This window comes from Nipponia nippon, unplaced genomic scaffold (genome assembly GCF_047370975.1).
Source record: "Nipponia nippon isolate SJK-2023a ecotype South Korea unplaced genomic scaffold, ASM4737097v1 scaffold_6, whole genome shotgun sequence".
Taxonomy (NCBI): domain Eukaryota; kingdom Metazoa; phylum Chordata; class Aves; order Pelecaniformes; family Threskiornithidae; genus Nipponia; species Nipponia nippon.
Window position 1 is genome coordinate 81118790 of NW_028262380.1, and position 21590 is coordinate 81140379.

A 21590-nucleotide genomic window follows, 5' to 3' on the forward strand; every position below is an offset into this window, starting at 1 on the left:
CAAATCTGAGTGTTCAGGTTCACAGCAACCAAACCACTTAAGCGCTCGCTCATTTTTAGGGGTGTGTATTAGAGTGGGTCAATTCAAGCAGGGTTTTTTTCATATTTTTTATGTCTCTGGGCCATATAATTTGGCATTTTGGAACATCAAGCCCAGTAATTATGCGAGGAATAACCCAATTGGCTATTTCAGGGCCAGAGCGAACATAGAATAATAAAGGAAAAGAGAGGCCACGAGGTTATAGCAGGAGTTAACACCAGATCAATTGCATCAGATCATTAGGAGGTAAAAATATCACAGTTGAAGTCAGTTGGGGCTGTGCCCGCAAAGTTGTACCTTGTTTCTACTGAGGTAGATGTGGAAAAACGTAGCATAAATGCTACAGTCTTGATACAGCTTCCATGGCAGGTACTGGCAGGTAGTGCAGTGGGGACGGCGTTTGCCTTGTAAGAATTGATTAAAACTGGTCTAAACTTGTCAAATTTTCACAAAGCCCCGAATCCACCAGGACTTTTGGCCACTTCTCTACGTACCGCCTAGACAACTTAACAAGGAAGGCTACACAAATTCTCCTGGAGGTTTTTACTACGGGACCCAAAGTCTCCTGTCTTTCAAGTCGATAACAAAAGTGCAACTGTGTTCAAATTTAAACCATGCTGTAGGCTGTGTTTCTAAGGCAGCTAATCACCTCTGTCAACTCACATTGAATTTTTAGGCACTTGACATCTTTCTTTTCCTGGCATGAGGAACAGTAAGCGAAGGAACAAGAAAGGACATGTCGGTGAAAACATTGTGGAAAGGAGAGGATGGATTGGAGAGAGACACTCACGTCTGCAGGTCTGCCTGTCATCCCTGTAGTATCCCGGGGAACAGACTGGCACACACATGCTGGTGTGGGAGAGAACCAGGTTGGTTTTGCAGGAAGAGCAGGAAAAAGGACCCCCGCCGGTGCAGGTTTTGCATGAGCGGTGACACCCTGCAGGGACAGCAAGAACAAGTGTTTCTGTTCAAGGAAAAGTAGATCTTCGAGGAAGTTTCACAAGCTTCAGCAGAAGCACTCTCAGAGACTGAGCGTGGTGACAGAGAGCACCAGAAGTTCCCACTAAGTCTGAGCCCTTAGGTGGTGCACAGCCCTCAGGAGCAGAAACATAACCAACCCACCTTGTGACAGACGGATTAAATGGCTTGATTTGGGCTCTCTGTGCCATGCACGCTAGCTCTCTCCCCTTCTCCCCTTTCTCTCTCTTTTTACCCATTCCTCTTCTCTTCAACTCTTCCTTCTCCTTAAGAACAACCCTACAGGAACTGGCCAAGACCTGTCTATCAGAAAAGAGGCAAGCATGTAGCAGTACCTCCCTCTCGTGCTTTCTCTCAACTAGTTTCAGGCCAGATCCTCTTGCGCCCGATGCGCTTTGTCTATTTAGGAACCATCTAGTGCTTTTCTGACAGCTCCACACCTCCCTGAAGATTTACATCCGTCCCTTCACAGGAGCTGCACAGCTGCTACCTGTTCCAAGAAGCAACACTGACAGAGAACAGTCAATCTCTATGCGCCCTCCCTCCGTTTCACTCACGACCCTGTAGGCCTCCATCATATTTCCTCCCTCCTAAGGTCTCCTGTTTTTCAGGTTGAAGCACTGTGGTCTACTGAGTTGCTCACTGTGCAGAAGCCCTTCGTTCCCCACATTCAGTCCTGCTGCCCTTCCCTTTTGAGACGGGCAGAACTGCTCGCAGCACCCAGCTCCTTCAGACAGAATGAATTCTTCCATTCCCCTTTACTTTTGTACTAGCGCCTAACATTTGATTTGCTTTTTCAACGTTGCTGAACACTGGGATGCCATTTTCACAGGCTGATTGATCGTTACTTCAAGCTCACGGCAAGGATGCCATCATTCCGTATGGGAGGTTAGAACCGGCTGTCGCTGTGTGCATCATTACATCTGCCTATACCAAATTCCCATCCCTTGCTTTACTGCCCAGACCCTCAGTCTTACAAGATCCTTCTGCAATTCTTCATAACCAGCAATCCCACTGACTGCCTTGAGTAAGGAAGTACATTACTATCTTTTTCTTTCCCTGCATTTTTGAAGACAGATTTTTATGCCACCCCTTGTTTTCTTTCCCTGTTTCCTCTCCATCCCTTTTCTCCCAGTTCTTGTGCTTCTTAGTCTGACTGAAGAGATTTAAAATAGCACAGTGGATGAGGCCAACGTATCCTATTAATTTCTCCAAAGGGGGTACATACTCACAAAACTACTAGTCTGTTTTATTTTTTGATAGGCCTTTACCTAAAGATAGATGCAATCATTACACCTATCAGGCCAAATTAATCATGAGTGAAAGTGGGGAAAGAAATCAGAGGAGCGACTGCATTACGCTGTGCTGGAGACCTTAAAAGCTAGCACAAAATGTAATATGAGCTTTGACACAGTCTGAATAACGCAAAACTTCTTTTAAATGAAACCTTTATACCAAAGGGAAGAAATGTTATCCTGAGGCTTAAATTTCCAGACAGGCAAAATATCTCTCTCAGGGGTCTTTCAAATTAAATGACACAGGGTATATTTCGTTTGTCTCTGAGATTTCATTTCTCAAAAACGGGTAAATAAACACACAGCTCCCAGAGTGTTTGAGAGAAGCTCTGGAACATTAACCATCGGTTGTTAGACTGGATGAGGAAATGCCACTTCCTGCAAAGGGAGCATCTGCATCTTAATTCTAATGTGCAGAATTTCTTGTCTTCATTTCTTTCTCTTAAAATAAACTGCAATACCCTTTGCTCACCATAAGACGCGTTGGGCTTTAACACGTCTGTCAGCCACATAACAAGAAAAGCAACCTACTTCCTTCTAAGACTCCAAGAAATAGAAAACTGCTTAGACAATGATCGGAATATGAGACCACATCAACAACAAAAACTGGATGAGATCTAGGGATAGGTGAAGGCACAGAAGGCTTAGAGAATAAAATGTGCTATCAGTGCAGCTTCACCCACGCAGCTGAAGCGCTGCATCTGTCGTGCCAGCCTAAAAGGCTGAATGAAATTGGCTTTTTGTTTTAGAAGCTGCTACGAATGATTGCCTTTTGGCCCATTACTGCCGCAAGGCAAGTCTCAATGATAGACCTCAGCTAGGACGATGTTCCATCTCAGGTTGCAAAACGTCCTGAGAAGTTGCTACCAGCAAGAGTTCTGCCTTCTGTGAGCAGAAGTTGCATGGCCCTTCGAAGCACATACCCAGAAAATATTTTCAAGCACCAGCATCCCAGAACTGTGCTGGTACCCGACAAATTGGAGACTTGGTGACGGGCATACGAAAAGTCTCTGTTTGAAGTTACCCTTTATTGTGCCTTAAGAAGCCCACCTCTTCCTAGGAGTGATCTCAGGGTAGCTACCCTACACGGAACACAGTGTACTGTCATCCTATTCTCTGTGCCACCACCTTTGAGAGATGGGATTTACCAGAGAGAAAACCTCACCTTCACCTCCTCCTCACAAGCATACTGCTGTCTGGTACTCATTACACTTATCAATTGTATTGTAACAGTGGGCTAGGTCCCAGCAGCCTCAGCATGTCCTCAGGACAGTACAGCCCTGTCTGCCTCAAAGAAGTCACAGTCTGAAAGCAGATGCAGGTTACGGGCAGCGAGGAGAGAGCGCTCCCAGCCAGCTGGCAGAGTTATTAGCCAGGACACCCCCAGCTCCCGCTGCAGTGTCCTGCCTGCTGGACAAAGCTTCTCTACTAAATAGAAACCATTTCATGGAACATCTCGCAAGGATCCAGGCGGTCCCTTACGGCTACTTGAGGCATCTGTAGGGACTACTCACTTTTGCAGGCACCGTTCTCTGCATAGTATCCGACAGGACAGTCAGGAATGCAGCGATCCCCCAGGAGCAAGTGACGGGTGTTCTGGCACTTCAGACAGATGCTGCCGGTGTCCCGCAGGTTGGCCACACACTGACGGCACAAAGGGTGGCAGTCTAAAGAAAGTAGGGAATAACAGATATTGTGATCACAGATGGACAAAACAGAATTGCTAAGGGAAAACACACTGCTGAGAACTCAAGAAAGACATTAGGGATGTAACTTTCAGAGCCCCTTTCCGCTATCTGGTGCGCAAGGGCTGGGATCAGGTGCTAAACGCTGCACTTCCAGATGTCTGCAAGAGAGCTGTCCAGAAATTACCGCATTCAAGGAGCATTCCTTTCCTCTTGCCCTCATCCCCATCTTGTGCTCTTCCTGAGCATCACAACGTTTTCGCTTTTCCTCAGCAACCACATTCTCCGTATCTCTCCTGCCCCATTCAAGCATCCCCTTTCCCATCCTTAAGTGAGCTTGGGAAAGCTTTGTACAAAGCCAGTTCAAAGCTCTTCGCTTTCCCCAAACCTTTCTCTGATTTTAGGTGCTTCTACCTACGGGTTTATCTTTAATAAGCTACACCGGCAGCTGTAGGCATTCACCTTCCTCTGCTGCCACGGTTGAAAAACAAAGAGCACAACCTGTGCAGCTGTGTGACCTTCTCCCATAGTTCTCACTGTTCAGATTTTCCCACACAAATGAGACATCCGTACCCTGAAGAGGCCACTGCAGACCTCAAAGCCAAGCCAAGAGTGGCATTTAGAGTTGCATGACAGTGCCTCAAAACCTTTTCCTTTTTTCATTTTTCCCCAGCAGCACACAAGCTCGTGTCTCCTGACCTCTGCCTGAACTTGGGCGCTTCAAAAGGTTTTACAACAAGCCTTTTGTATGCACAACAGTGCAGTGTAAGGCAACCTGGAAGCCAAATTAATCCTTATTATGGTAATTCAGAAAATTATAAAGGAAATGATGACTGTCTTGAAAGAAATGTAATAACGAGGCTTGATTTCAGTACCTGGCCTCTTGTCAGATTTCTACTGAAGGTTCAATCTTTTGTCCTTCGTGACAGCATTACTACAGATTGTCAGGCAATCTAGTTTTACAAGCTGAAGACAGGCTCACACAGAAGTCCAGGGGAATTCTGCATCCATACCTGCAAGAACGTAATAGTGACCGGAGTCTAACCCTAGCCTGACTTCTCCTGTACGATACATAGATGATTCTTACCAAACGCTGGTGGAAAAGCATAGGTGCAGCTCGGAAATGAATGCAATTTTGACTGCGTCCAGGGATTCAAGGTCCTTAAAGCAGCTGCCTCTTTCACCTCCTGAATTTACACGGTATATAACCTGCCCCACAGTTTCTACCCCACACTTCCAACCTTGCAGATGAGAAATTAATAGCCAGAGGGGAGGTAAAGGTGAGCAAGAAGGAAGATCATGCTTAAGATAGTGACCCTGTAGGTTCTCAGTCCATCACTGTCACGACAGAGGTAAGAAAAGAAAAGCAGCACATGAGGTGATGCTCCCAAACTCAGTGACAAACCTCAAAACCTCCTTAGAGGGGTTACAGGGGTTATGGTACTGCAGCTTCTGACTGCACAGGAGAATAACTCAATACCCAAGGCATCATCCCATAAATCTTCACAGCCAAAGATCCCAAACCTGTGCTGACATCAGCGTGGGAAGACCTGCCGTCTATCTGTAGCCTCACTGAAGGATCACGCACAGCTCACCATAGAGATCAAGGACTAAGATATCACCCAAAAGGCCCTGAGCGGCATATGGTATTTGTATCCACAGAGCTGAAGGCGGCGGGAAGAGTTTTATGCACTTATATTCAATAAAATGAACATAAATCCAATTAGTTTCTCATGCTTCCACCTGGCAATATGTCTACCCCCCTTATTGTTAAAGTAACACTCCTCCAATTTAATCTCTTGCTCGAGCCACTGGTCTGTAACAGAGAGTTTGGCTAGATGCAGTAAGTAACCAAACCCAGCAACAGTTTTTTAGTGACCAAGAACAAAAGAGACACTTGTGTACAGTCAGTAAGTTCCATAAACAGAGCAAAAAATGAGACAGAGAAAACTAAGGGTGCCCAAATAACCAGTATCTACTGTAAATAGCTAGACTCTCCCAAACTAACACTTAAAAAGCTAAGTATCTACAAAACTAGGTGCTGTTGCAGTACAGTTTTCTCTTTACAGCCTCTATGATTGCTCCTGTGTATTGGAAGTTCTTTTTCTCAGCTACTGTTTCAGGATAAATCAGCCCCATCAATCCCTCGTTCCTTTGCAAGCCTGGAGATCAAAGAGCACGCAACGCCAAATACAAAACCAGAACTGACGCTCATGGTGAATTTGAGGGACACTGGGGATCTAGTGAGAGAGTACAGGAAGAACTGAAGCGCTTTGTTTTGGAAAAGATTATTTCAGTTTTTCACAGCAGGCTCCCTTTGAAGGGAGGACTAACAGAAGTGGAGTGTTTTCTTTATGCTTCTCAATAATACCACACAGCCGCATTTGTTTGCTGCTTCTGCCTTCTCCCCGTCAATCCTCACTCCAGCTCAGCCAGCAGGCCAGTTAGTGCCTGCAGGCTTTGGGCTTTCGGAGGCTTCACAGCCCGTGTTTGTTGCAGGTCAGTGCAACGCAGTTACTTAATTCTCTTAGACTTCTTCCAGATTCCAAACTGGATTCTTCAGGGCAGCAAGTCACCACCTTGCTCGTAGTCCCAAAGCCTCCCTACTCATCTTTTTGAGACTACTGACTTGCCTCCCACCGTCCAAACACAACTTTTTCCTGCTACCCTTTCAGCTGGCTCTAATTTCCTCCTTGTCAATTCATGTCTATGCAAAAAAAACCCCACCTTACCTATCACTGATCTTCCTATAAAGCGCCTTTCATTGTAAAGTATAATATAATTACTTACACAGATTTCCATTTCCAGTTACTTTACTTCCACACCCTCTTTAGTGTTCTCTTCGCAAGCGAAGATAACAAAGAAAATAGTGCCCTTCCTATATGGAAAGTATCTATGATATACTGTTCCCTTGCCTGTCAAGACAGAGAAGGCTGTTTGGGGAGAAAAAATTCTCTCTGAAGTGTTTGTGAATGCTCATAAAGGAAACCAGAGGCATTTCTACCTCTCAGTTCCACCATCTGCCAAGCAATCAACCACTTGTGTTGTTTAAATACACCTCCCCTCTTAAGGGCTCCTGAGAAAAAAATTTCCTGATGCAACTTTCGTACTATACTCTAAGGTAAGGTACAAAGTTTACAACAGAGTACTACTTTAAATCAGTACTTAAATCACCGTGCAATTTACAGGCAAGTCAGCGTGCAAACGTTCTCTAGCACATTACAGTAAATCCAGAAAGGAAATCAGTATGGTTGATGCAGAAGGACACCTAGCACTGACCGGGATTTTTGGTTTGATTTGGTTGTTGGAAGGTTTTTTTATTTTCCCTCTCCTTTAAAAGACCTAAAAGGGAATCTGTCACAAACGAGGTGAACTCCTGGTGAAGTGCGACCACGTTTGCAGGGATCTGCCTGCATCTTCTGAAAAGGGTGGGAGCTTCTCCAGGCAGCGAAAGGTGGGAAATCCAGCTGGATGGTGCCCAGCACAAATGAGCCCAGACCAAAGTAGGGAAACGACCTTCCATTTTTGTCCTCTGGCAGCTCCGCTGTTAAATTTCTGTAGTAGGTTGCATGTCAGCGAGAAAGTGGAACAAAGCCCCCAGTTTCCCTCTTGCTCTGCTCAGAGAAACTCTTTGTGATGATATCAATGTCTCTCTAAGAGTACGGCAACAGCTCATTTATTTTACAAGGAGCTGAATGTATTTCTTGTTGTCTTAGTGTCCCTTCCGGAATTTTAAGAGCAAGGCAGAAAGGCTTGTTACAGGCATCCTCCTGAGTCAGCTCTTCTGGTTTATCTTTGAACATTTTCACAACTGCATACAGCCTAAGAAAGCAAGGGCCTGAGCAGCTGAACGCGGGGATTGGGAGTTCCCTTTCAAGGAAGATGCGGTTGGAAGTTAAGATAGGACCTTGGGGGATACTGTACCAGTGGGTGTTTTGATTTTCATTTCACACCAGCCGCCCCTGCTACGAATTCTGGTAGGCAGGTCCTCTGCATCCTTTTACGCCTCAGCTGAGCACCCAGTAGAGCTCAGCCTGTGAACTCCTTCCTTTGGCCACTGCACAGTCCCTCTGCATTTTTCTAATTGCCCTTCTACTGAGTCAGGAAAAGATCAACAAGGCAGCCTCAAGACAGGCATATGATTTATTCAAATCAGAAAAGAGCAGGACAACAGTTTTAGCGACGGTGCTATTTTTTAGACTGGTGACTGCAACGTTTCCTGAAGCTGAAGGTGTCTTGGATAAGAGGGAGAGAGAAATCAAAGAGTGTTTTCAAACTGGGAAAACAAAAAACACAGAAGACCTGAGACTCAACAAGAGACTGCTAAAGCCAAAACCACATTCCTGGCCATACGCTTTAGCTATAAAATAAAATTCATAAATTGAGCATTCCCAAGGAAGACTGACACAAATTCAGTGTGCCCAAACCAGAGCTTAGAAACTCGTTGATCTTTTGAAATGTGAGGCCACTTTGTCTTTCTTCTGCTTACAGGTGAAATGCTTATTTGATAAACTGCTGAAAACAACATCTTTTTTTTTTTTTCTATTAACAAGGCAAATGTTCCAGTCCTCATTCAGGTAACATGTACAATAACAACATTAATTCCCAGGTAGTGGTTTCAAGTGACAGTTGGTTTTCTGCATCCCGTATGAAAGATTTTCCCCTGCAGGTCCATAAAGTATGACAGGTGGCTATAATGCACAGCAGTCCCTATAAGTCGTAACACAGTTCTGCCTGGAGGGTCGGGAATTAAGAGATAAATGGGAAGATAATTGTAAAAAATTATTGCTTTGGGAAGCAAAGGGAAAAGCTTTGTTAGATTCTGATGCAAATCATATATTATGCAAGTGTCAGGGGTTTTAATGTTCTCTTTTACAGGACAGCTGCTCTTTAACTGGTAATTAATAACTTGCAAGGGCAAATTTAGCACTTCAATCAGTGCTGAATGAGAAGAATGAGTGAAGTTTAACAACCTGGATGTGGAGCGCTCTATCTCTAGCAGAACTGGCAACACACATCCTTTGCTTAAACATCAGACATAAACTTGGCACAAAGAGCAACACACTTCAGGCTGCGGATCCGAGACCAAAGCACCACTTTTTTGTAAAGGCAACAAGCTCCTCTACAAGGATTTTCAAAACTTCAGACAGACATCAATGCATCTATGTGCAAGACCACATGAACATTAAGGGTTCCTATGTTACAAGGAATATCTGTGCTGGCCTCTCGAAGGCAGGACTGACACAAGCGAGTCACACAGCAAGACTAAGGTCAGAGCTGGGAGGAGGAAAGGCATCTCCTTGTGCTGTTACTATGCTGCACCTGGAAAGCCTTCTCTCCTCTTTTGGGGGCACAGATCCAAACACGACTGACACTCAGTGATGCCAGGCACTGTAAAACAAGCCTTGAAAACAAGTTTCTACTTTGAGAAGACAAGTCTCCAGCGGACCACGTTCGTGACCTACAGGGCTTCGAAATAAAGCTTCTCAGTTTGCAAGGAAAGGACGCATCGCCAGACCGCAATTGCTTTGGAGCCCAGAAAGCCAGGCAAGGTTCTTTGCAGATGATTCATCACTGTCAGCGTAGCGCATCAGGAGGTCAAACCTTGCCCTCCACATCGCCTGCGCGAGCCCATCGCTTCCAATTTCTGCCCCTCATTACTGCCAGGCACTGTGACGTCTACCTAATCACCTGGGATTTGGGGAGCACGCGTATTGCTCCATGACACGTCGCCAAACTTACAGGTAACAGCAGTCTAAAAGGGATAATTAAAGCACATAGCACGCAGCAAGCAGCAGAGTAAACCCTCCTCAGAAAGAATCCTGGTTTATGGTAAATGGTACTAAGCTTTTCCAGTGAAATTTAAAGCTGGAAGACTGCATTTCCACAGGCCTTTTTTCATAGGAAGCATAATGCAAAGTAATGTGAAAATAAGGTGGAAGAAATAAAGTGGATAGAGCTATGACGTGACAGGACATTAATAGGTATCGTCGTAGCCCCTGAAATTTTACAGGGCAGAGACAGCTCTTTACACTGAAATGCTGAATTATTTCCATATTGTAATTACTTGACTGTATGAAACATCTTGATTCCCCAACCTGATTTCTTGTATACCTAAGGAGCCCTACGATACTTTTAGGATATTTTTCTACTCCTCAGATACTTTGTTCCCCCCCCCCCCGCCCCCCCCCGCCTTTGTCTCTGCAGACAAAACAATAACCGTGGTTTAAAAGGAACAGGAAGAAATGGTTCATAAAATGAAGCTGTGGAGAGCAAAGAAACAAGTCTTTCATAAAAAAAACCCAACCACACATGTATGTAAACAAAACGAAGTCTCTGTGAAGGGGGATCATCTATACTAAATTGAGAACAATAGCCTCTCCATGGATATATTTATTCCGTCTAGTGCATTTTTCCCTTTTCTTAGGATTCCTTATCTTGTTTGGAACTGTTCAGCCTAGATTAAGCCTCACACACCGTATCTTTTTCTGATAAAGAAAAAATGGCTTGATAAAGCTCAGAAACTGTTGGAGCAGTTCCCAGGATATGTTTATACATGTCTGCGTGATGGATTAAAAGCGATTTTTCTTTTTAAACAGAAAAATGCAATCAGTGGCTTCTGATGATAGGCTTAAGTGCAGGCACCGAGCTCCCACAAAGTCTAATCCCTATACAGAAATCCTATTACCTCCCAAAAATGCACACAGTGATGCTAGCTGTGCCAATTTTTCTTTAGGGCCCCATAAACTGCTTCTCTGAATCACAAATGTTTCCTTAACTCACTTTACTGAAGCTCTGTGCAGGACTTAAGCAGATTTCCTGGCTCTGGGTCCCCCAGGCTTGGCTCTACAGTGACAGGCCGTATACTGTAAAGCCCAGACCAGAGGGAGACGCAGACAAGCGCTCGGCCTTTCTGCAGAGCAGAGCTGCAGCCCATCCTATTGTTAAAAGCACGCTCATGACGATATTAATACGTATACGAATGCTCTGAGGATTCCCGGACATACTGGTCAGTATATGTGACCTCAAGTCTTCACACCAAACCGTGCCGCAGCAAGCTGGGCAAAGGAGAGCCTTGTCTCCCTACCACCTGCCTTACACAATTTGTAATTGACTTCACGCTGCTCTAGTGAAGATACGCACAGCAGGAGTGGTAAGCAGCTTTGCTATATAGTACGCACGCTGGAGAATGTCCTCATGGTGTTTTCATCTGTGTGACATTTTACTCATAACAGGCATTCTGATTTCTTCGTGGTGTGTGCTCAAGTAGCTGGTTAATGCCACAGAAAGATCGCTGCACTGTATGACCCATGCCATCTCCTCTTACTTACCCACACAATATCCCACCAGGTTGAGATACTGCTCTTCCTTGCAGCTCGTCCTGCACTTTCCACTAGCTAGAGTCGCATGGGGATGGCAGGTTAAGCACTCCAAATCAGAAGGGCCACGGCATGTCTTGCAGGATGGATGACAAGCTGGATAAGAAAATCAACACTTGTTATGCTCTTGGTATAGTCCAACTTAGACTCTCCCCTCCCCAGAAAGCCAGCCCCTATAATAATCATTTACTCCAACAAAATGTGGGCATAAAATGATCATTTTTAGCATCAGCGACTGCAGAGTTGTGGTTTGGAAGGCTCTTACATCCTTGTTTTGAATAAACGAGATGAGAAATGAGTTGTCCATTTTAAAATGCGGTATGTTCTCTGCATTAATCACGGTATAGATCTATACAAAATATAAAATATAAAGAGATTGGCTCTCTTATTCCTCCCTCCAGCATATGCTCATGCACATAAGAAGGAGAGTGGGATGCACAGGGGCGATATATTAAACATCTTGGGACTGTATGAACATCATAGTGACATGAGTTTGATATTCAGGAGTGGAAAATCCAGGAATGGTTTCTGCACAAAGCCCTCCCAAACCGAAACCTCTCAAACCTGAATGCCATGCCAGCTCGTTAGCTACTCTGTCTGCTAAGAGCTCAACAAAAAGATTGCAGGGAAAGCGGTTAAGATTGCTCAAAAATATTTCACTCAGATTGCTTTTGTATCCTTCCACCTTTAAAGACAGATGCCAGATTTCCATGATTTCCATGCTACAGATCTGAGGAAGATAAAAATACTATGGCTAATGATCGGTAAAAAAAAAATCCTAAAAACTACTTTTAAAGCTCTTCTATGAATAAAAGCACACGACTTCAAAAATCTCCCACCTCAGGACTCCCCCAGGCTACATACAATTGCTCACTCCCCACACGGGAGCTGGGCGTTTCGCAGCTGCCACAGCATAAGGCTCCAGTGTTTAAGACCTAACGCATCATGTCCCACCACCTTCTCAGCAACCATGCCCATGAATCCAGTGTTCAAAAAGAAGAATCAATTTTCTAGACACACCTATATTAACTGATCTTTGCGGTTCAAAAACTGCAAGAGATCTAAGCTGGCAGCATACAGAAAGATGCCTCTTTCCTGACACTGAAATTCCGTTTCTAAGACATTTACATAAGCCTGAAACTGCATAATGCAGCATTCAGCAGTTACCTCAGCTCTAAGGTGGCAGAGCAGAACCTCAAAATTGATGAATCTTTACAATGGCCTGCCAAATAAAGATATTTATAGACTTGTTCCTTGGATGAATAAATTGAATAAATAGAGCAACGGACTTTAGAAGAGGTTTCTCTCTCTAAACTTGAGGCCTCGCAGGGAAGCGACCAGTAAATTTCTCCTACTGCCAGAAGAGATACACAGATGCCTGACCCAATGAATCTATTATAAAACAACAGACAACTTTCAGACGACCTTGAAGGGACTAATCAGATTTCAAAGGCCTGCATTTCCTCACCCATTGTACTTAGCAGCTCATAATGAACGGCATACCCCAAAGGCCACCGTTTTCTGCAAGTGGCAAACAGGATTTAATTGTTGCAGTCATTCGCAAGGTCAGTAGCCACAGTCAAACATGAGATCAAACAAGCTGAACGAAGGCCACTTGCTGACTGGTGGGCGAGGCTGAGACCCAAACAAATAACGCTGTCCCCACTACTGATCAGGAACAGTCATAGATGTAACAGCTTTTCTCCTGTATCTGCAGAATTCCTTCCTTCTAAACCCAGCCCTGCAGCCAGCAGCAGATTAAAAATAAAGCTAGTTCATATGGATGATATGCTTATCTAGCCTAATAAAAGGAGCCCATGCTTCAGTGTTGTCCAGTAAAGACCTCTTCTGCCACAACGTGCTGGCTAAGAACATCATCCAAGCCTACTGAAATGAAACGCAAAGTATCTTCAGGGAAACAGTCCAGAGGAGCAAAATTGATTATGATTTATGATTCAATGTGTACGCCTCTCTCCCATTAGGAGGAGATTCCATTTCCTGAAATTGGACTACCCTATTCTCCCCTGAAAATACTTAAATAGCCTCATATAAATCTGACAGCATCTCTAATTACATTGAGAAATGCATTACAAAATGTGCATGCAATGAAATTCAGCAGCATAAGCTGCAGGTGCCTGCACTACGCACTCACAGGAGCAGCGATCTTGGTGGCTGAACAGCCCCTCCGGGCACTCAGAGAGGCATCTGCCTTCGAGCAGGACGTGGGAAGACAGACAAGCCGTGCAGTCCTGAGAAGTGTTCCCCACGCAGCCTGCGCAGGAGGAGTGGCACTCTGCAGGGAAGGGAAAAACAAGAAGACAGAGTCAAGTTAGTTCTAGCTTATCTTGGCTGTTACTGTCCTAGAGTATGGCTAGACTGCTTTCTCCCCAGTGACGACAGGGAGGTGTTTCCTTTGTAGGATTCTCTGCTTGTGAAAGGTAGAAAGGGCAGGAGTACAAAGGCTGTATAGCATGCTTCTTGCAGATCAGGAGCAACCACAGATAGCTGCATATTTAATCTTTCTTTGCACACAGTTCACTACTGAAACGGCAAGCTGAGATGCACAACGCCGTGCAATACCATTCTCCTCCCTGTAAGAGCTCTGGGGTTCTGCAAACTTACCAGATTCTGCAGTCATCTTTCGCTATCACCCTACAGTGACTCCGGGAAGGATTTTCTATCCAGCTTCACTGCATGGTTATCATCTTGCTGGAGCAGCAAGAGCAAATATCTAGAGAGGTGGGCTGGCCACCTGACTTTACAGCTAGCGAAGTGAACGCTCATTACAAGGATGAGCAAGAATGGAAAGAGTCCAGTTAAAAAGTTAGACTTCTTCACCTTTACAGGTACTGAGCCTAAAATAAGCCATCTTAAACTAAGTAATCTGATTAAATAAATATATAAACTCATTAGTTAAAAACCTAGTATTTATTAGAGCAGTAACTCGAGGCCACAGGTTCCACAGTGTGAGTCTCTGTTGAACACAAAGAGAGACTTCTTGCCCTCTAGGGAGACAAGACAGACACAGGGCTGGAGAGAAGAAAAGAAATGGAATGGAATGATTTATACAAGTACACTTAGCTGTCTGCCAGAGAGCCAGAGAGAGAAGTCAGGGATCCTCATCACAAATGCAACGTCTCCAGGACTATCTTTGGCTCAAGTGACTCAAATTGTATCGGAGAGAATCCTACAGTTTCATCAGGGAAATCTCAAGCATTAGGAAAATATAGATAGAGATACTTCTGTGGTTTGGTGAGAAATTCACAACCACACAAGAAAAACCTCCAAAACCAGCATTTTAACCTACATACGAACGCGCTTCTGTTCTGCACAGATACTGTAGGCATGGTACACATCTACTGTGGGTTTACTTTTTCAAAAAAGCGCATCTACAAACTTTGCATGAGTATTTTACAGGGGTAGCTCAAAGCTTGAGATCTTGAATCTTCACACCCTTCTGCAATAAATCAAACTACTATTCTAATGCCATTGCTAATACAGCAGAGCTAATAACCTGAAGGGCTGTGCCGGCATTCTTGCCCAATGACATAATTCAGCACTGTCACTAAACTCTGCTCAGGCCTGTTTGTACAGGTCTGTTCACCCATTTCAGGCAGTGGTATATGGATTTCTTCACTCAGTTTCCATACCATAAGCTGGACTCAGCCAAGAAAACCCATTACTTGCCAAGGAACGGCCACTGTGTGGATTGGAGGCTCTACACTAATGCCTTCAGGAACAAGTCCAAAGCACTGGACGCTTTATGGTCTGTGTAGGTCGCTGTTAAAGACAGAATCATTCCACCAAAAAAAAAAAAAAAGCCACTTCTTCCTTTTTTAAGATCCCCTAATGCAAAAAAATGAGCTTGTACAGACTCTTTCCATCAGGTTGAGATGAAAAGATAAGATCAAAAAAAATGGATTTAAAATTATGTCCACTTTTAGAAAATGGTTTTTCAACAGAAAGAAACAGCCATCGCTAGCATTGTTGCTATTGTTATTACTATTACTTTACTTAAGCGCTGTAGTCACTGTCGCTACGACTGCTTTTTCCACACAGGAAAATCACTGCCATTTCTGAAAGTATCATTTCTCCTTCGGCTTAGGGTGGGCTGTGTTGGCACAAGACGTTCAGTCTGACCTCTCAGCCTGCTTCTCCCTGCATTATTTTAAAGATATTGCAATATGCTTGCTGTACAGACATCCACACCAGCTGCCACAAGCTCTGCACAGCCAGACAGACTGGCTTCCTGATCCACCCAGTAAAGTCCACAACAGTTTTCTGTCAAAGCGGTGGGAAACCACATATATCCCCAATGTACACCACGTTAGCCTCTTTTCCGAACTCTAGCCTTCATGGAAATGCTTCCTACTCGGTATTTCAGGAGCAGTGATGGGACGTGTTGCTGCGGGGCACGTATCAGAAGAGCGTCCTCTAAAGAAAAGACTGCTGTGGGATGTCTTGACCTGCTCCAAGGGCTAAAAGGAGACAGCTCAGTCTTTTCTGAAAAGGATTTAAGGATTGATCCTGCTTCAAAACAAGTCAGTGATAAAAATCACATTCTCGACATCAATGAAACGAAAGCTAAGCTGTGCAGACTTGAACACAGTCGTTTTAAAAAAAGTACCTGAATTCTTCAGTCACAAATTGTATGTAAATTAAATTTTCCTTCAGAAGTACTAGTATATGCCATTCTGAAAGTTACGGAGTTTAAACATTCGTGACTGTCACAAGGCAAACACAGCAGCTCAAAGCACGTAAGAATCGAAGATGGTACAAGATCACCCTGAACGCCTAAAATCCAGCGCAGCCCTGTGCTGAAGGCTTTGAACAGCTGTTCCCATGCTCTACTCACGTCTGCAGACTCCCGTGCTATCCACGTAGAACCGGGCTTGGCAGTGAGAGAGGCAACGGCCATGTACAGCTCCTTCCGTGGGCTGGTGAGGCTGCAGTATGTCCTCTGGCACCCGGCACTGCAGGCAACGAGAGGCCCCCGGGCCGACGCAGGTGCGGCAGGATGGGTGGCAACCTGTGCACAGGTCAAGAGAGCAGTCAGAGCCGCAGCTCCGAGGACAGCTTTCTCAGAGGGAAGGACAAGGCCCAACAACGCGGGCATAAATGTGAAAAAGAAAGGGGAGAAAACACTGGTTTGGACCCTCTTGTTCATCCCTCTTTCCCGTTTTGCATTGCTGTAGAGTCAGGTACTCAAAGAGCTAGCAAAGAGCATACACTTTGCAGCAACTCACAAGCTAAGAAATCTGTTCCACGAACAGACAGGGTGCTGTATTTTCTATAATGGAACAGGGATTCTAGAAAAATACTTTGACATCTTTCCCCCCACCCCCAAATAACAGCTCTTTTCTTCAATAAAGTCGATGAACAAATAATGTTGGGAAAAAACTGCAGTATTGTGCCACAGGCAGTCAATTTTCCTTTAATTTCTGGAACTGCAATGCCGAACACAATCTCACTAGGAGAGACAGCAAGAAATGACAGTCTGAAGGGCTCGTAGGAAGCATAAATTCACCTTCCAAATTTTCAGGTTTTCCAGTGCTGCAAAAGCGACCTCAGTCTTAGTGACTATCTAGTAGGCGTGTGTAGAATTTCATCCACCTCTTAACTCATGTGAAGAAAAACTTGGAAGCAATGTACCTTTATTTCAACAGCATAGAGGGAAAAAAGGTTCCCAAGATCACTAAATCCTGAGAGTGTGAATACAGAAAGTGTTTGAGAAAATTTGATTTTTCTCAAAGCAGAAAACAATCAGCAGGCAAACACAGGAATTACTCATTGACCAGTTCAGCACAAAGGATCAGCATTGTAGCTGGGTACTCCGAGCGCAGTCCGACAAAAGCCAATATAGATACGCTAGTTTGCAGCAGCTGGGGAACTTACTCCAAGTTCACAGCTTACCCTTGCAGACGTCGTGATCCTGGTAAAAACCCTCTCCGCAGCCCTGCAGGCACTGGCCCCGGCGCAATGCCAGAGGAAAGGAACAGGAGGTGCAGTGAGTGGCCAGAGGTCCTTCACATGTGGAGCACGAATCATGACAAGCTGATAAAGAAAGAGAGCACGCAGAACTGAGATATCCCAGTTTTTTCCCCTTGTGAGTGGTGTTGCTGACTACAGCCTCCTCCAGCCAACAATGAAAACTCCCAGCTGGCATGATATTCAGCTATGTGAACTAATGAGAGCAGAAGTGCATGTGTATTAATAACTACTAACAGTAATAACTCTCACTCAAGCAGTGTTTTGAATATGTATCTCAGCGTGTCTTAATATGCTTCGCAAGGCAAAGAGGTTATTTAAAACAAGCTATCACAAGCGAACCAAAGAAAACAAAAAAATCAAATTCCCTCTCCCCACTCGCACTTCTGTGCTCTTAACATTCCCTCCCCACAGGTAAACACCTGGGAAAAAAAAGACAACATGTGGAGGGCACCTTGGGAGCCTTAGGAAAGGTCATGCAAATATGCCTCTTACCTCTACATCTTCCATTGCCACTTGGGAAATATCCATCCGGGCACTCCGAAATGCATTTCCCATCATGTAACAACTTATCTGAAGCACAGGTCAAACACCGGGGTTGGTCTGAATAGCATGTTTCGCAGAACTGGTCACAAGCTGCCGAAGAGGACAGCTCATTAATGAAACGCACTCAATAAGCAAAGAACAACAGGGCCATCAACCTGACCACATAGATAAAATAAAGTAAGCCAAACCACGACTTGCCCTTTCTTTGTCAGAAAAGCATCTTTAAACATTCCTCTCCAGCACAAGTAACCTTTCGCACTTCCCTGGAATAAGGAGTGACATTCACAGAGGCAGACGTGTGAGCGCAGACAGGTATTCACTGACCTGTGTCCTGTCTAGGACTCAGAGTAAGTGCAAATACCAGAAATGGGTCTACACCAGCTCTCCCTCCGCTCCTGACACAACCCCCTCCAGCTAATGTAGTGTATTTTTCCCATTCACCAACAGTCTGTGAACAGGGAGCACCATTCGGAACAATTTCATGGATGAAAACCATAAATCTTCACATATCTTTGTACAAAGACGGAGGACAAGTTAATTGAAAAAATTGGCACTTCCCCCGTCCCCCTTTTCTTCAAAAGTCAAAGCGTTAAGTGTGAAAATGCATCTAAAATCAAGCACGATAATGTTTCTTATCAATTCCTGTGGTCTATATCCTCCCAGGCAGTCAGTTCCGAAGTTAACTGACCTGTTGTCTAAGAGCACCATGAAACTCTGGCTTCCCTAAGTCAGTAGCACTACTGCTGCTGTATATTCAGAAGGGCCAAGCATTTTACTTAATCAATTTTTGTTTCTTTTCACCAGACAGCCTCCCTTTGAAACAGCTTACAGCTCTCCAGCTGGGTATCAAAATGCATGTTTTTGGTAGAAGATGAAAGGCCTGAATCCTGGAGGTTGTGAGGAACAGATAGGCAGTTTTGAGAAATCACTGGCAATAAAAATCAAAATTATGGCCAAGCTGCATCTAAGTTCAATGTCCTTCTGAGCTTAAATGATTTTCAGCTACAGATGTAAGATTTCAAGCCTGCACACTTCAAAACACAGGTGAGTAACATTTACTGGTATAGACATCAACCAAACTGAAGGGGAACTTGGTCAAAGTGAAATTCATCCAGAAGTGGCCAGAATGGCAACAATTTTGTCAACATGCTCCAGGTTTGAAGGCCTCTCTAGCTAGCTGTGGCTTAGACAGACCTGCACCAAGACAGACAACTCCTACATCATTTCTACTGACTATGCCGGACAGTCCTTCAAAGCAGCTGGAGGCGGCTGCCAGCAGAAACCCAGACTTGACCTGAATGGTTGTGGCAAATTATAGATTCCTTATTTATTTGAGATTTTTTTCCCCTTCATGATCTGTTTGACTTAGGTCTTTTAATTCCCTCCAGCCATCTTTTCCCCTTTTCTCAGCGAACCGTCCCAGCTCCCAAGCCTCATCTGTTCTGCAGGTATTAGTTACTGTGATGCTGAATTATAACCAAATTTACAGAAACCTGCTGGCAAAGGCCATTTCTCTTTCCGCAGACAAATGGATTTGTCAAGCTCTCAGAAACAGCTCAGTTAGGCTTTCAAGCTGTTCACTGAGGGGAAAAAACCTTAAACCTTTCAGCATCTGATTAGCTTAAATGAATTAATAATCTTACGAACAAAGAGCAGCTTTTCTCATCCGATATGTATGCACAAGGTGCATCTGGCTTCTTAGGCATGAATAAAATCACAGCTGCTGCACAGCTAAATGAAATATTGATTCCTTTTTTGCAGAGCGGTTCTCAAACTTCTTGCAATTGGAGGAAGAAAACAGGTATTTACCAGTGCAGACTCCATCTTTTGTATAAAACCCCTGTCCACAGCTGGCCACGCAGAGCCCCGCTTTTAGCACGCGCGATGTGTCTTTGCAGGACAAACAATTGTTCTCAGCAGCACCCCAGCATGAGGAACAGGACTCGTGACAAGCTGGAGGAAAGAAAGGTGCAGGATTAACAAACAATCCACTGCCAATCATCTCGTTAAAATGAAGAGTTTGCAGTAAATCACTTTTTTTTTTTGCAGTTTTGTTCCTTAAATTCACAGGCATTCACTGCTTCAGAAAAGGAAAAGAAAACCAAAAACCACTGCTCTTCTTATGTATCTTTCATCCAGGACATCTTAGGGGTACAATTTACAGCTTCACTTTGTACACACAATATGACATGCAGTATACATCACAGCAGTTTCCGTAGCTGTAATCAGACTAGGAGGAGTGTTGGTAACACGGTTAAGTCCTGTTCGTCCTGGTGCTAGGGGCTGTACAAGCACAAAGGGAAACGGGAAGAGATCCCATCACCCGCTACTTAAAAAGCAGACCTGCAGTGACTGCTGAGACTACCCCAGCTCCATGTGTACAAACACAGAATTAGACTGCAGGGCTGCAATCAAGATCCTGCAAAATTAAAACCAAGACAGCCTACTTCTAGAAACAACTTCTGCCCTTCCAGGACTCTGCACCAGTGCAAAAGGAACTGACTTCTGGCTGGTGGCCGATCTGGTCGGGCAGGGCAGAAAGCCTCACGTGCTCAGATTGAATAATTCCTGGGGAAAGGTGGGCAGTGCGCCCCGGGTCCGGTACAGCAGGTACTGCACATCTTTTCCTTGACATTGCCGGCCGAAGAGAAGGGGCATTCCCTCACTGAGCTGAGATACCAGCTACTTTTCTCTCCGGGTGAGCCACGTATCATGGCTGGGACACAGTAATGTTTCAGATACTCCTGAAGTATATCACATTCCTGCAATGCGGGCAGTATAAATGCCCTCTCTGTGGCATCTGAGAACAGGAACACACAGGCAGAGCAGATGATGTCTTACAATTAAACTAATAACTGTACGGAGATCAATTCTGCCTCCCAAAACAGCTGTTGAACAAGCCACCTCATTCGAAAATGTACAAGTTCGGCTGCGGGAGAAATCAGCCCGCTGCGGTTACCGTTTATGAAGTCTGTGACGCAGACTCATGTTAAATCCTGTGCTACCAGTGCTTGCAGGAACTGTGCAAACTACCGTTCTTTTACCTACTTGATTTTTTTCTCGATTACACCCAAATATGTTCCGAAGATGTTCTTACATTTATTATTGCACAATAAGGCAGGTACATGCTTGTGCTCCCAGACCACGGCAGGCGGGAGAAAACACAACTTTTTGACATTTGCCCCGTACCCACAAACACATCTAAAGCTGCAGCCACCCAAGAGAAACTCATCTGCGAGTGTAACGCAGGAACCAGTGGACACAGCAGCAGCTCATCCACATAACTAAGAGCACACTGACATACAAAACAGTGACAAAAGCAAACACCCTCCTGCCAAAATAACCCCCGTAAGTGAGAGACAGTTCATCCGCTCCCCAATAACAGGTGAGCGTAAAAGCGTTTGCAATCCAGGTAGCCATAAATAAGTTTACAGCAAACCAGTGATCACCACCACTCCCATCTCACTTCTGTTTTGCATGGGTTCTATGCTGCTTCTGTCTGCTTGAGGCCGTAGTTGCTCTTGGGCTTGTTAATTAATGAGATGGAGCACCTATGTTTGTGCTTATATATGAATCACGCTGCACAGCATAAGCTAAACATCCCATCTTAGTGGATCTCACCGCGCCCTAAGGCAGGGAAGTCTCCACCTCATACATAGGGAACTGAAACACAGATGTGA

The 21590-nt window shown here is 44.6% G+C and overlaps 1 protein-coding gene across 2 annotated transcripts in view; it reads right to left on the minus strand.

Moving 5' to 3' along the window:
- FRAS1 (Fraser extracellular matrix complex subunit 1) overlaps positions 1 to 21590 on the minus strand; it is a 171233-nt gene that overhangs the window by 63894 nt on the left and 85749 nt on the right. For both annotated transcript variants that reach the window (XM_087736406.1, XM_087736405.1), the window contains 8 exons: positions 19720 to 19863; positions 17860 to 18000; positions 17290 to 17430; positions 16232 to 16405; positions 13529 to 13669; positions 11329 to 11472; positions 3827 to 3979; positions 830 to 976 (listed from right to left, as the gene is read on the minus strand). In XM_087736406.1, the coding sequence (XP_087592532.1) occupies positions 830 to 976; positions 3827 to 3979; positions 11329 to 11472; positions 13529 to 13669; positions 16232 to 16405; positions 17290 to 17430; positions 17860 to 18000; positions 19720 to 19863 (1185 nt within the window). The remainder of the gene's footprint in view (positions 1 to 829; positions 977 to 3826; positions 3980 to 11328; positions 11473 to 13528; positions 13670 to 16231; positions 16406 to 17289; positions 17431 to 17859; positions 18001 to 19719; positions 19864 to 21590) is intronic.